This window comes from Lithobates pipiens, unplaced genomic scaffold, assembly GCF_037356315.1.
Source record: "Lithobates pipiens isolate NorthernLeopardFrog02 unplaced genomic scaffold, aLitPip1_a1.2 Scaffold_27, whole genome shotgun sequence".
Taxonomy (NCBI): Eukaryota; Metazoa; Chordata; class Amphibia; order Anura; family Ranidae; genus Lithobates; species Lithobates pipiens.
In genome coordinates, this window is record NW_027507788.1 from 224,407,964 (window position 1) to 224,423,610 (window position 15,647).

Consider the following 15,647-nt stretch of genomic DNA (forward strand, 5'->3'; position numbering starts at 1 on the left):
GAGGCTGAACCTAGCTGGGGTGGTGCGGTAAGGGGTTCCTTGCTAACCGAACTCGAACGTAATGTCCCATACAGGTGAGGAAAAAAAGGAGAATGCAACGGTGGACTCCTCTTCAAACCTTATAGCTAACCAGTCCTATCAGGTTGTGGAGGCGGAGTCACAACCCACTGTGTGTGCTGCCATGATGCGTCAGGAAACATTTTTTTTTAAGTCAGCAGCTAAAACAAAAGTAGCTGCTGACTTTTAATAAGCAGACTTACCTTTCCAGGGTGCCTGCGATGTCGGCCGCCAAGGCTGACATGTCCCTCGGCTTTCGGGTCCCAGCGCTGCCATCCTCACTAAGGGAAACAGGCAGTGGAGCCTTGCGGCTTCACTGCCCGTTTCCTACTGCACATGCGCAAGTCGCGCTGCGCTTTGTGAATGAGACAGTTCACAGAACGCGGCGCGCCCCATTACCCAGAAGACAACGCGGAGGAGGAGAGAAGACCGAAGATCACGGAGCAGCAGGAAGAAGGCAGATTAGGAAGACTGCCTAGCAACAGGGATTTCTGGCTAGGTAAAAAAAAAAATTTTTTCAAATGTTTTATTTTTTATTTTTTAAGATTAATGCTCTTTTTTTTTTCTTTTTTTTTTTAGGGTGGCCCTCCACTTTAATCACTGGCCGACCTGTCCGGGTGGATGAGCAGGTCATATCATGTGTATATTGGGGGTTGTTGTTTATTTGTATATATGGAGCCTGTTGGGCCCCTCCCCCAGCTCTGCACTGTTTGTTCATACCTCCCAACGTTTTGAGATGGGAATGAGGGACACCTACTAGCAATCATATGTGGGCATAGGACATGCTCCTGCTATGCCCCTTAAAGGGGACATAACCAAAAAAGGGTTAATTAAATCCACAAGTGTCTTTTTTTTTTTTTTTTTTTACTACCAATAGTCCTTTATATTGGCTTTTAAAATTGACAAATGCAGCAATTTAGAATTTGGATGAAGAGTTTAGCTCTGGAAAACACTTTTTGAAAGATAAAAAGTGCATTTAATATACAACTACTGTATATAGATCAGACCAAAATGAGGAGGACAGAGGGACATTGCTCCAAATGAGGGACGGTCCCTCGAAATCAGGGACAGTTGGCAGCTATGTTTGTGCAGGGGGACTGATCTTGTCTCCGCCCCTCCTGTAGGTTTTTGTAGTGGGTGGAGCCTGCTGAGCCCCTCCCTCTGCTCTCTTTCCATGGGGACTGGTCTTGCCTCCGCCCGCTCCTGTTTTCTGCAGGCAGCCTGTAGTGGGTGGAGCCAGCTCTGCTCTCTCTACTGGCTATGTCATTGCTGCTTTACAAGGTTATATCTGTGTTTGGAAAGGGATACGGTGCACACAAATTGAATTTATATATTTTGTGGCTATTGGGGATTAGGGAATATATTAAAAGAAAAGTTTTTGTGTCTGGAGTTCTGCTTTAAGTGGTGTCTATTTCAGGGATCTCACTCTACACTGAGTAGCTTGTCAGTGAAAGATATTTTGTCGTGGTGGAGTGTTGTCGCTCCCGATACTGTCCACACGTCACTGCCATGTATCCTTCCCTGGGGAAGCCAGCACATTTCTATCATTCCTCTGTACGAGGAGCCAAAGCTGTGACTGCCCGAGCGAGGGGGCACAGCCACTACTCATCAAAGAACCAGAGCGAGGGGACACAGCCACTACTCATCAAAGAACGAGGGAGCACAGCCACTACTCATCAAAGAACCAAAGCGAGGGGGCACAGCCACTACTCATCAAATAACCAGAGCGAGGGGGCACAGCCACTACTCATCAAAGAACCAGAGCGAGGGGACACAGCCACTACTCATCAAAGAACGAGGGGACACAGCCACTACTCATCAAAGAACCAAAGCGAGGGGGCACAGCCACTACTCATCAAATAACCAGAGCGAGGGGGCACAGCCACTACTCATCAAAGAACCAGAGCGAGGGGACACAGCCACTACTCATCAAAGAACGAGGGGACACAGCCACTACTCATCAAAGAACCAAAGCGAGGGGGCACAGCCACTACTCATCAAATAACCAGAGCGAGGGGGCACAGCCACTACTCATCAAAGAAACAGAGCGAGGGGGCACAGCTACTACTCAGCAAAGAACCAGAACGAGGGGGCACAGCCGCTACTCAAATATCCAGAGCGAGGGGGCACAGCCGCTACTCATCAAACAACCAGCGCGAGGGGGCACAGCTACTACTCATCAAAGAACCAGAACGAGGGGCACAGACACTACTCAAAGATCCAGAGTGAGGGGGCACAGCTACTACTCATCAAAGAACCAGAGCGAGGGGGCACAGCTACTACTCATCAAAGAACCAGAGCGAGGGGGCACAGATACTACTCATCAAAGAACCAGAGCGAGGGGGCACAGCTACTACTCATCAAAGAACCAGAGCGAGGGGGCACAGCTACTACTCATCAAAGAACCAGAGCGAGGGGACACAGCCGCTACTCATCAAAGAACCAGAGCGAGGGGGCACAGCCGCTACTCATCAAACAACCAGCGCGAGGGGGCACAGCTACTACTCATCAAAGAACCAGAGCGAGGGGGCACAGCCGCTACTCATCAAACAACCAGCGCGAGGGGGCACAGCTACTACTCATCAAAGAACCAGAACGAGGGGGCACAGCCGCTACTCAAACATCCAGAGTGAGGGGGCACAGCTACTACTCATCAAAGAACCAGAGCGAGGGGGCACAGCCACTACTCATCAAAGAACCAGAACGAGGGGGCACAGCTATTACTCATCAAAGGACCAGAGTGAGGGGGCACAGCCACTACTCATAAAAGAATCAGAGCGAGGGGGCACAGCCACTACTCATCAAAGAACTAGAACGAGGGGGCACAGCTATTACTCATCAAAGAACCAGAGCGAGGGGGCACAGCCGCTACTCATCAAACAACCAAAGCAAGGGGGCACAGCCGCTACTCATCAAACAACCAGAGCAAGGGGGCACAGCCGCTACTCATCAAAGAACCAGAGCGAGGGCTCACATCTACTACTCATCAAAGAGCCAGAGTGAGGGGGCTCAGCTGCTACTCATCAAAGAACCAGAGCCAGGGGGCACAGCTACTACTCAAAGAACCGGAGTGAGGGGGCACAGCCGCTACTCAAAGAACCAGAGCAAGGGGCACAGCTACTACTCAAAGAACCGGAGTGAGGGGGTACAGCTGCTCCTCAAAGAACCAGAGTGAAGGGGCAAAGCCACTACTCATCGAAGAACCAGAGCGAGGGAGGGCACAGCCACTAATCATCAAAGAACCAGAGCGAGGGGGCACAGCCACTACTCAAAGAACCAGAGCGAGGGGGCACAGCCGCTAATCATCAAAGAACCAGAGCGAGGGGGCACAGCTACTACTCAGAGAACCAGAGTGAGGGGGCACAGCCACTGCTCAAAGAACCAAAGCAAGGGGGCACAGCCACTGCTCAAAGAACCGGAGTGAGGGGGCACAGCCACTGCTCAAAGAACCAGAGCAAGGGGGCACAGCCACTGCTCAAAGATTTGGAGTGAGGGTGCACAGCCACTGCTCAAAGAACCAGAGCGAGGGGGCACAGCCACTACCCATTGAAGAGCCAGACTGAGGGGGCACAGCCACTACCCACAGAAAAGCCAGAATGAATGGCACAGCCAGTACCCATTGAAGAGCCAGAACGAGGGGGCGCAGCCAGTACCCATTGAAGAGCCAGAACGAGGGGGCACAGCCAGTACCCATTGAATAGCCAGAAAGGGGGCACAGCCACTACCCATCAAAGACTCAGCCTTACAAGGTAAGTTTCCCCCAGTTTGGGGTAAATGTATCTTCTTTTTTATTGTTTAGACTCTTTATATTGTTGCAGAACATTGTGGAAAAGAGGAGTGAAGATAAAGTATCTGTTAGGGTTCATTCATACTAGTGGTTGGGGGGAGTGGGTGGCTTCCCCCTCCCCAACAACTTTTCTCTTTAGCTGCAGAGGCATTGGCTGGGGGAGAGGGGGCATACACATGGTGTGGCCATGATGCTTTGCAGCCAGGGCAGGAATACCCGCTGTTGCTTTAGGCAGGTGTAGCACCCACTGAACACGACTCATTCATTTAACCCCTCAAGCCCCCCACTAGCATGCCACAACCATGTGCATTGCACAAGTTAGTATGGTGTTTGCAGAGGGGCAATAGGACTTAAATGTGTTGTGCTGAGCGGGTGTTATGCCTTCTGAAAGCGACATAGGGTATAATTCCTGTGTACATCCCTGGCCTCTGCAGCTATAGAGAGTAGTGTGTGAGGGAGTAAAAGTGGGGGTTTTACTCCCCCTCCAACCACTTACACATTTTTTCATATGATCCCACTGAAGTGTATGGGGCCAAAAATGTATCAGTAGAAGCGTCTTGACTGATTTTTTTTATTATTATTGGTTTTATTCCACTTTTTTGTTTTTTACACCATCCCTTTTTTTTTATTATTATTGCTATCACAAGAAATGTAAACATCCCTTGCGATAGCAATACAGCATGACAGGTCCTCTTTATGAAGAGCCCAAATCTCTCCTCTACCTTTTAAAAGCAAAAGATCAATCTTAATCTTTTGCTAATAAAAAAAAGCCATGGCCTGAGAACTGGGCATAGAGATGAGTGGCAGCCATCGCTTATCTCTATGCCAAGTCACCACCTGCGTCCGATAGAGTCCCGGGCTCAGTGGTCGGTAACAGAAGTCCGGGAACCACTGGTTTTACCCCTCCCTCCACTTCTAAACGAGACCATGGGGATTACGTTTATCTGAGGGTCTGGCGCCTGAGGTAAAAGAAGATACCGAGGTTATGGCTTCTAGTGCATTTATCTCACTGTTGAGTACCTGGGGGGGTCTAAGAATCCTCTTGATCAGTGGTCTCCAAGCTGTGGCCCAGGGGGGCGGATGTGGCCGTTTGCTTGCTTTTATCTGGCCCTTGGGACACTTTTCCTCCCACTGACACCAACGATGGGGCACTATTACTCCCACTGACACCAACGATGGGGTACTATTACTCCCACTGACACCAACGAAAGGGCACTATTCCTCCCACTGACACCAATGATGGAGCACTATTCCTCCCACTGACATCAATGATGGGGCACTATTCCTCCCACTGATACCAATGATGAGGCACTATTCCTCCCACTGATACCAATGATGAGGCATTATTCCTCCCACTGACACCAATGATGGGGCACTATTCCTCCCACTGACACCAATGATGAGGCATTATTCCTCCCACTGACACCAATGACGGGGCACTATTCCTCCCACTGACATCAATGATGGAGCACTATTCCTCCCACTGACATCAATGATGGGGCACTATTCCTCCCACTGATACCAATGATGAGGCACTATTCCTCCCACTGACACCAATGATGGGGCACTATTCCTCCCACTAACACCAATGATGAGGCATTATTCCTCCCACTGACACCAATGATGGAGCACTATTCCTCCCACTGACATCAATGATGGGACACTATTTCTCCCACTGATACCAATGATGGGGCACTATTCCTCCCACTGACACTAATGATAGGGCACTACTCCTCCCACTGACACCAATGATGGAGCACTATTCCTCCCACTGACATCAATGATGGGGCACTATTCCTCCCACTGACATCAATGATGGGGCACTATTCCCCCCACTGACACCAATGATGGGACACTATTCCTCCCACTGATACCAATGATGGGACACTATTCCTCCCACTGACACTAATGATGGGGCACTATTCCTCCCACTGACACCAATGATGGGGCACTATTCCTCCCACTGACACCAATGATGGGGCACTATTCCTCCCACTGATACCAATGATGGGACACTATTCCTCCCACTGATACCAATGATGGGACACTATTCCTCCCACTGACACTAATGATGGGGCACTATTCCTCCCACTGATACCAATGATGGGCACTATTCCTCCCACTGATACCAATGATGGGGCACTATTCCTCCCACTGATACCAATGACAGGGCATTTACTTTTTCCACTGGCCACAGTTTGGCCCCCTTTGCTTGGAAAGTTTTGAGACCTTTGCTCTAAATACTTTAACTCTCCAGCAACTGTCATCCACTAAAACATCATTGGTGGAGTAACCCTTTAACATCAGGAAGGGTGGGATAAATGGAGTGACTCCTACACCTGGCATGGGAGCCCTAGACAGCAAAAGCTTTCAAGAAGACCTCGAGGTGATATGAACTATTATGCCGCATACATACGATCGGAATTCGTGTTAGAAAAGCCTTGGATGGTTTTTCCGATGGAATTCCGCTCAAGCTTGTGTTGGCTACACACGGTCACACCGAATTCCGACCGTCAAGAAAGCCATGACGTAAAACACTACGACGAGCCGCGAAAATGAAGTTCAATGCTTCCGAGCATGCGTCGAATTGTTTCTGAGCATGTGTAGGAATTTTGCGCATCGGAATTTGCTAAAGGCGATCAGAATTATCTTAATAAACTTTTTCCATCGGAAAAATGGAGAACATGCTCTCAACATTTTCCTGGCGGAAATTCATCCAGCAAAAGTCCGATGGAGCGTACACACGGTCATATTTTCCAACGAGAAGCTCTCATCTGTCTTTTGTTGGCCGAAATTCCGATCTTGTGTACACGGCATTAGGCGTTCCTCAGAGTTTCTTATTTTTTTGCTCTATAAGGCTCAGTGTCTATAGTTTTGTCTTATACAATGTTCTCTTGTATCTATAGGTAAAATACTGTCTTTGTTGTGTATTGTGTTCTCAGAGATGTCTGGAGGGATATTTTCACCCCTGGTAACCCTGCAGGATCTGGACAAGTCCAGCTGCCACCCCCTGGCATGTTACCTGTGCCATGAGCAGTACGAGCACCCGTGTCTGCTGGACTGTTATCACAGCTTCTGTGCCAGCTGTCTTCGGGGCCGGACAACGGACAACCGACTTACCTGTCCTCTCTGTGGGTAGGTGGCTTTGATTACAGTACACACCTAGATGTAGGGAATTCTTTATATGAAAAACTAGTCTGCGCCACAGGTTAATTTATATATACACTATATTGACAAAAGTATTGGGACGCCTGCCTTTACACACACATGAACTTTAATGGCATCCCAATCTTAGTCCGGAGGGTTCAATATTGAGTTGGCCCACCCTTAGCAGCTTCAACTCTTCTGGGAAGGCCGTCCACAAGGTTTAGGAGGGTGTCTATGGGAATGTTTGATCATTCTTCCAGAAGAACATTTGTGAGGTCAGGCACTGATGTTGGTTGAGAAGGCCTGGCTCGTAGTCTCCGCTCTAATTCATTATAAAGGTGTTCTGTTGGGTCGAGGTCAGGACTCTGTGCAGAACAGTCAAGTTCCTCCACCCCAAACTCGCTGTCTTTATGGACCTTGCTTTGTGCACTGGTGCGCAGTCATGTTGGAACAGGAAGGGGCCGTCCTCAAACTGTTCCATCCCCAAAATGTTGGGAGCATGAAATTGTCCAAAATGTCTTGGTATGCTGACGCCTTAAGAGTTCCCTTCTCTGGAACTAAGGAGCCAACCCCTGAAAAACAACCCCCACATCATAATCCCCCCTCCCCCCAAAACTTTACACTTGGCACAATGCAGACAGGCAAGTACCATTCTCCTGGAAACTACCAAACCCAAACATGTCCATCGGATTGCCAGACAGAGAAGTGTGATTGGTCACTCCAGAGAACACTCTCCACTACTCTAGAGTCCAGTGATGGCCTGCTTTCACCATGGCATTTGACACTTTGCATTTCACTTGGTGATGGTAGGTTTGGATGCAGCTGCTCGGCCATGGAAACCCATTCCATGAAGGACTCCAATAAAGATGAGCTCAGGCGTGTTCGCATGCTCCACTTGTAGAGCCCGCCAGGAAGTCGGCGCGGCGCTGCGCTAATCACAGGCAGTGAGACATTGGCCTGATGTGCGGCTGCAGAGATGCACCAACTTCCTGCTCATGGACCATGTGAACACGCCTGAGCTCATCCCTACTCTCCGCACACTGTTGTTGTGCTAATCTGAAGGCCTCACGAAGTTTGGAGGTCTGTATCTATTCACTCTGCAGACAGTTGGTGACTTCTGCGAACTGTGAGCTTCAGCGCGCGCTGACCCCGCTCTGTCATTTTACCCGGGCCTACCACTTTGTGGCTGAGTTGCTGTTGTTCCCAGTTGCTTCCACATTGTTATAATACCACTGAATTTTTAGTAGACAGGAAATTTGACAGATGGACTTATTGCACAGATGGCAACTTATCACAGAATTCACTGAACTCCTGAGAGCGACCCATTCTTTCACAAATGCCTAGGTGCTTCCTTCTATACACCTGTGGCCATGAAGGTGACTGGATAACCTGGATGCAATGATTTGGAGAAGCGTCCCAATACTTTTGGCAATATAGTGTATCAGTAAATATCGTGCAAAAAATTAATCAATGTGCAAAAAAATTCATCCCTCGTGAATAAATAAAATCAATAAATAATCAAATTCATTAATAAGTTACATTTGGATGTAAATCATCCAAATGTAAAGTCTAGTAAGAATCAATATATAAAATTGCAAAAATATAAAGTCTCTAATAAAACGTTCAAAAAGACAACAAAATAAATGTGAAAACTTTGGGGCAAAAGATTAATTTTGAGACACTGCACGTTATGAATTTTTTTCACTGATGAACTTTATTTGGTCTTTTATATGAATTTATTGATTGCCTTTTTGCACTTTTATATATTGATTCACAAGGGACTTGACATTTGGATGATTTCTTATGTGTACACTTTATTGATGAATTTGGATATTTATTGATTTTATTTACCAGGAATGAATTTTTGCACATTGATACATTTTTTGCACATATTTATTGATATGTATTAGGCCCCTTTCACACGGATCCGCCTGTTCAGCGTGGGATCTCTCTGATCCCCTCTGAGCAGGCAGATTACAGGTCCGTAAAAAGGAAAGGTGAGATTGCACTATGGATATCGAATGAAATAAAGTACAAAGATTAAGAGCTGCCTCTACCGTGTATTTCCAACCGAATCGGATGGAATAGGATATGTAAAAGGGAAGAAGGGTAGACTTGGTGCCTAATTTGTACCTTAATGGATCCTAATTAGATAATTGTCTATTTGAAATCTATTAGCCCTTGTACACACGGCCGGACATTCCGACAACCAAATGCCTCGGATTTTGTCCCAAACTGTTGCATACACACGGTCCGACAAAGTTGTCGGAAAATCCGATCGTTCAGAACGTGATGCCGTTATTTCGTTACGATTGGACTACGTTCAGGCTAGTAGCCAATAGCTTTGATGTAGGAATTTGATCTGAGCATGCGTGGCACTTTGTCCGATCGGAATTCTCTACACATGATCGGAGCATTTTGTCGGAAAATTTTACCAACAAGTTGGAAACAATCCGATGGAGACCACACACAGTCGGAATATCCGACAAAGCGGTCCAATCGGACACATTCCGTCGGAATCTCCGACCGTGTGTACAAGGGCTAAGAGTTTGTGCCTCAGTGTATTTGCTTCCACTGAAAAATGACAGGTCCGTGTCTTCTCCACTGATGCTGAACGGACATGGACACCGTCTCCCTTTCCTCTATGGGGCAGTCGAATGAAAACAGACCGGCTGTCCATTTACATCTGACCCAATCCACCAGAAAGATGGGGAACACATCCCTATCTGTCTGTTTTTTACCGGACAGAATCGGATCGGAAGACGGCGAGTGTCAACAGATACATGTCCGTTGACGTCCGCCGCTCCATAGAGGGCAATGGGTGGTCCGATCAGGTCCACCTGCAAAACTGACAGGTGGACCGATCGATCCGTCAGTGTGAAAAGGCCCAATTGTGAAGTGCGGTTGCCCAAATGTAATGTATTCTTTTGTTTTCGAGCATGCGCGGCCTTGGTCCTCACTGATTTTTAATGGACGAATACTATACTGATTAAACTAAAAATGTTTGTTCTGTTACCATACAAGAAACTTTTTTTGTGTTTTTCCCTTTCGAATAACTTTGCATGAACTGCCGCCACTGCTCTTGAAAACTGTGTACTAACGATCAGATTATCAGACGATCGCTCAGAAAGCGATATTCTTCATCCGATTTTCGCATCAGCCTATACTCAATTATCCAATCACAGGCAATATAGAAGAGGGGAAATGGATTTGTCTCTTTCGATGTATTTCTACATATTCTTTTTTTTTTTTTTTTTTTTTTATCACATTTGTCTTCCGCTTCAATTTTACTGAACATAAGAAAATTCCCAATGAATACATCAGACTAAAAGTGAACAATGGCGGGGGAGGGGGATAAACCAAACAGGCGTTGTGCAGAGACTTCATATCTAATCTTTGCAGCACATGCGATTCCCACACAATGACATCCGGGTGGGGGAGGGGAGGAACTGGATCAGAGTGGTTTCAGCGGATGTCCACGGCGTGCAAAGTACAAATACATACAATGTAAAAATCAGATCGGGTCCAATAAAAACATGGGGGAGGGGCCACCGTACACAACACTCCCAGGATTCTACCAACTCCACCCATATTTGTACAATACAACAAACTAAAGATGTAATTGATTTATTCGATTGGGGGAGGGGCTTCATTTATACTAACGCACAGACGGGCTTGTTTGTAAACAGACGGCAGACGGTAAAAGGCTACGATTGGTTTATAAAACCGATAAGGACGAGAACACCATTAATGATGCTTTTTTTCTGATCTCTTTAATCTTTCGAACCTGCAGAGTTAACGAATAGCGGAAGCCGACGGACGCACACGGGAACTAATGATTAAAAGTCCAAAACTTCAAAGATGCGAGATGAAAAAACGAAAAAATAAAAAAAAAAAGTAAAAAAAAAAAAAAAGTAACAAAAGCACAAAAAAAAAAAAAAAAAAGTTCACGTGTCATGGCGGATCATGGCTGGATGGCGAAACGCAGATTCCCTGTAAAGTCGAGCAAACATGACCAAACGTTAATCGCTGAGCAGCGGCAGGGCGCCGGCCTCGCTGGGAGATGCAGGATTAGGGGGTGGAGTTAAGCCGACTCGGTACTTTCCACCTGCTTGAGGAGATGATCTGGTTTATTTCCCGCTGAGTAATGATCCCACATCAGCAGGTACATGCGCGCTCCAGGTCCATGGTGTACAGCTTGGTGTTGAAGAGCAGGCTGGATATCCTCTGCTTCCACACCTTGGCCCGGATCTTCTTCAGGAATTCTAGGTCGGTGCCGAGTTTCACAGCCGTGTCTTCGTACTCTTGTCGGCTTTTAGCAATTAATTCCGGACACCCCAGACAGGTGAGCTGAGAGGCCGCGATGCGAGATGCCAGAGTGTCACCTGGCATAGTGACCATTGGGGTCCCAGCCCAGAGGACGTCCATCCCAGTGGTGTGCCCGTTACACAGGGGGGTGTCCAGGCACACGTCTGCCAGCTGCCCTCGCCGGACATGTTCCTCTTTGGGGGCGACGGGGGAGAAGACGATCCGGGACTGTGGCAGCCCCATGTTCTGGGCGTATTGTTGGATGTTCGGCTCGCCAACCGCGGGAAAACTCAGAAGCCACAAGACGCTGTTCGGAATGCGTTTCAGAATATTGGCCCACATCTGCAGGGTGGGCGGGTCTATCTTGTACAGCTGGTTAAAGTTGCAGTACACCACGGCATCCTCAGGGAGTCCATACTGGGACCGGGTGGTGACAATTATGGTTCGGGGGACCTCCTCACCGGTGGCGGCCTTATTATTGATCTGTGTAGTGGCCAGACCATTGCTGATATTGAACCCATTGATGGTGATCTGGATCTGTCCTCTGTTAATCATCTCAATGACGGCCTCAGCGATGGTATTCATGGATATAACCGGCATATTGAGGGCAGAGTTACTGTCTGAGGAGTCTCCGCCTTCCGGACCTTTCATCTTCACATCAGGGAGAGTCTCCAGAAAGGCTTTCAGATCTATTCCATTCAGGACGATTCGGTTGTCATATATGTGGCCATTTAACTTGAAATCAATGACGGCTTTTTTCTTTAGATGAGGGAACATGTTGGCATGGTCTCCGATGAAGAAGGTGTTGGGCATGTAAGCCATTTTCTCTGAGTATTGCTCAGCCACTTCCACAGGAGACGTCTCCTTGTCAGTGATGATGTAATCCATGAATGGCGCTCCGCTTGTTCCAGGATATCCCAACCACATGGCCTGAATGGGGGCGGCTCGGAGAGCGAACAGCTCATTGCGGGCCCCTTTGGTGTAGCCGTTCATATTAACTAGAATGTGAACTCCATCCTGATGAATGCGATCGGCTGCCTTCCCATTACATGGAATCTGCGACAAATCTACAAAGTGGTTTGCTTCTGCCATCACCTTCACCCGGAAGTTGGTGCCGTCATCCGGACTCAGAGCGTAACAGAAAACCTCAAACTTGTCTGGATTATGCATGCCAGGTATGGACTGCATAAGGTGTGAGGTGGGATGATTCCTGAAGTCGGAGCTGACATATGCCACCCGCAGTCTGCCATCACTGGCCTTCAAGTCCTTTGGATGTTCATATGGCGGCTTGTGAAGGACATTAATCTTGTCCAAGCACAGATTTCGGTGTCTCTCAGCGATGGCCTTCCTGAAGCTGTGGGACAGCGGGTACAGCATGCTATGGTGAGGATGGACAGAGGGAAGTCTGTTCTTCTCCAGCTGATCAGCAACAATGCTGACTAACTTCTTCATCCTCTCGTCATAATCCGTCCAATCACAGACAATCTGAAGACAATGGGCCAAGTTGCAATAGGCGTCAGGGAAGTCAGGTTTCAGTTTTAGAGCGGTCCGATAAGAAGCGATTGCTTCAGGAATATTTCCAGAATGCTTATGAATGGATGCCAAGTTACTGTGGACATCAGCAAAGGCCGGGTTGATCTGAATGGCTCTGGTGTAGCACTGCAGGGCCCCCTGGACATCTTGCATTTCCTTCAGCGTGTTACCCATATTGGAATAAGCATCAGCAAATGTTGGGCTTATCCGGATGGCCTCCTTGTAATGCATCAAAGCCTCCTGAAGCTTGCCTTGTTGTTGGAGGATGCTGGCAAGATTGGAGTGAGCCGCTGCAAATTCCGGAAACACCTCCAGAGCTTTCCTATAGAGGCGGACGGCCTCCTCAATGTTCCCCTGTTCACGTTTGATGTTGGCGAGGTTATTCAGAGAGTCGGCATGTGTAGGACACAGGCGGAGAGCTGTATTGTAGCATTCTTCAGCATCCACCACCTGTGTAGGGATCAGGACACCGGTACTCACACTGCCTTTCTCCTTCAGCGCATTGGCGAGATTACAATAGGCATCGGGAAAGTGTGGCTGCAATTCAATTGCCCTTCTGTACGTATCGATGGCGAGATCGATGAGTCCTTGTTCATAATATACACAGGCCAGATTTCCATGAACCACGGCATGGTTAGGACTAAGACTGAGAGCGCGTAGATAGGCCGCAACAGCTCTGTCAAATATTCGGGCTTCTTTAAGAACATTCCCCAAATTAATGTAAGCATCCAGAAAATTAGGATCAAGAGTTACAGCCTTCTCAAAATGATGAATAGCGAGCCAGATCTCCCCCTGTGCATTAAATACACATCCTAGGTTGCTCCACGCAACTGCAAAGTTTGGTTGGGTCTCAATTGCCTTCAAATAACAAGCCTTTGCTTCTTCTAAGCGACCCAGGGCTTTTAGGAGGTTCCCCAGGTCACTACGGACACAGTACAAATCAGGATTGTACTGCAGGGCAGAGACGTAGGCCTGCACCGCACCCTCCATATCACCGGCGGCCACCAAAGCTGCAGCCAGGTTGATGTATCCATCGATGAAGTCGGGTTTTAGCCGTAGAGCGTGTCTGTAATGTTCTATGGCCTCCTGTAGCTGTCCTCGCTCTTTGTAGACATTCCCCAGGTTGGAGTACGCTTCTGCCAGTAATGGGTTCTGCTTAATAGCCAAAGTGCTGAAATGTGCCGACCTGTCCAACCTGCGACACTGGAAGTGGATGGACGAGAGGAGGAGGAGGACTCCCGTATTATCAGGCTCTTGTCTCCAGAGCTGCATACAATGTCTTTCAGCCGCCTCAAAGTCTCCCGCCTGATACTCCCGATGAGCCCACTCCGCTAACCCTGTACTGTCCTTCACATTCCCCACGGAGGCCGCCATCTCTCCTCTCCACGGTCTCCTCTCCTCTCCTCGGTGAGTCTCTCGGGGTGTCCTACATATTCAAATAGTGTTGGTGTGACCAGCAATGGGTTTTCTAATATTTTTACCACTAAATGTATGAATTGTATAGAATGGGGCAGAATAAATGTAGCTGTGGGGGGGGCAAATAGGAAGAAACCAGTTCTTCTTTTACATGGAATCAAAGTGATTATCTGATAGGTCGATGTGTGTTCGCAGTTTCTTATTGGTTGAACACATAGAAGGGTTCAGCACTCCCCGTGCACCTTCCCCTATTATTACATTATATAGGAAAGGGGGGTCATTGTGCGGATTAAAATGGTGGGTGATAGTGAGGTCACAGGACGCGGGGAATATACACTCGGTGCCGGACCGCTCTGCCTGCACCCACCAAACACAATCTCACCAATCACAGAGGATTTAGCTGGGGACAGCTGCAGGACAAGTGCTTCTACTTATAGCTCAGACAGAATGTGGGACAAAGGCTGCCGGGACAGGAACTGATAACAGGGACCCGCTATCGTCATGCTGCGGATAGGATAGCGCCTACATTTTTAAAGCACATGTCCAAGAAATATGAGAAATCATATAAATCTATATATTAATCTTGCTTTTTATTGAAAGAGTTTTTTTCACATTTAATGAATATGGAAAGCGTAGAAATATTCCGCGTTTCATCCCTTTAACCACTTCAGCCCCGGAAGAATTTATCCCCTTCCTGACCAGATCATTTTTTTGCAATTCGGCACTGCGTCGCTTTAACTGACAATTGCACGGTTGTGTGACGTTGTACCCAAACGAAATCAATGTCTTTTTTTTCCCACAAATAGAGCTTTTGTTTGGTGGTATTTGATCATCTCTGTGGTTATATATATAAACAAAAAAAGATCGCCAATGTTGAAAAAAAAAGCTTTTTGCTATAATAAATATCCCCAAAAAATCTATAAAAAAACAAATTTATTTCTCAGTTTAGGCCGATACGTATTCTTCTACATATTTTTGGTAAAAAAAAACAAAAAAAAAAAAAACGCAATAAGCGTATATTGATTGCTTTGCGCAAAAGTTATAGCGTCTACAAAATAGGGGAAAGATTTATGGCATTTTTATTATTCATTTTTTTTAAATTAGTAATGGCGGAGAGCTGCGATTTTTATCGTGATCAGACACTTTTGGCACTATTTCTCACCTCACCTCACCTCCTCATCTCATCCCCCTACCCTCATCTCATCCCCCTACCCTCACCTCCTCATCTCATCCCCCTGCCCTCACCTCCTCATCTCATCCTCCTCCTCATCTGATCCCCCTGCCCTCATCTCCTCCCCCTACCCTCATCTCACCCCCCTACCCTCACCTCCTCATCTCATCCCCCTACCCTCACCTCCTCATCTCATCCCCCTACCCTCATCTCACCCCCCTACCCTCA

General features: G+C 47.5%; 2 protein-coding genes across 3 annotated transcripts in view; one reads left to right on the forward strand and one right to left on the reverse strand.

Moving 5' to 3' along the window:
• The first annotated feature begins 1,014 nt into the window (after positions 1–1,014).
• RNF207 (ring finger protein 207) overlaps positions 1,015–15,647 on the forward strand; it is a 90,162-nt gene continuing 75,529 nt past the window's right edge. The window contains exons 1-2 of one of the 2 annotated variants that reach the window (XM_077458305.1): positions 1,015–3,806; positions 6,787–6,979. In XM_077458305.1, the coding sequence (XP_077314431.1) occupies positions 6,789–6,979 (191 nt within the window). In that variant the 5' untranslated portion in view covers positions 1,015–3,806; positions 6,787–6,788. The remainder of the gene's footprint in view (positions 3,807–6,786; positions 6,980–15,647) is intronic. The other variant, XM_077458304.1, reaches the window with a different exon arrangement.
• On the reverse strand, positions 10,956–14,226 carry LOC143934568 (UDP-N-acetylglucosamine--peptide N-acetylglucosaminyltransferase 110 kDa subunit-like). The gene is made up of 2 exons (XM_077458303.1): positions 13,313–14,226; positions 10,956–13,282 (listed from the first exon to the last, which is right to left on the reverse strand). Exons 1-2 carry the CDS (start codon positions 14,204–14,206, stop codon positions 11,150–11,152), a joined length of 3,027 nt encoding a protein of 1,008 aa, XP_077314429.1. The 5' UTR covers positions 14,207–14,226; the 3' UTR covers positions 10,956–11,149.

Coding starts and splice junctions, on each gene's coding strand:
- LOC143934568 (XM_077458303.1), bottom strand. CDS start 14,206: ATGGCGGCCTCCGTGGGGAATGTGAAGGACAGTACAGGGTTAGCGGAG. Junction 13,283..13,312: donor CGCTGAAGGAGAAAGGCAGT/GTGAGTACCGGT, acceptor ATCCCTACACAG/GTGGTGGATGCTGAAGAATG.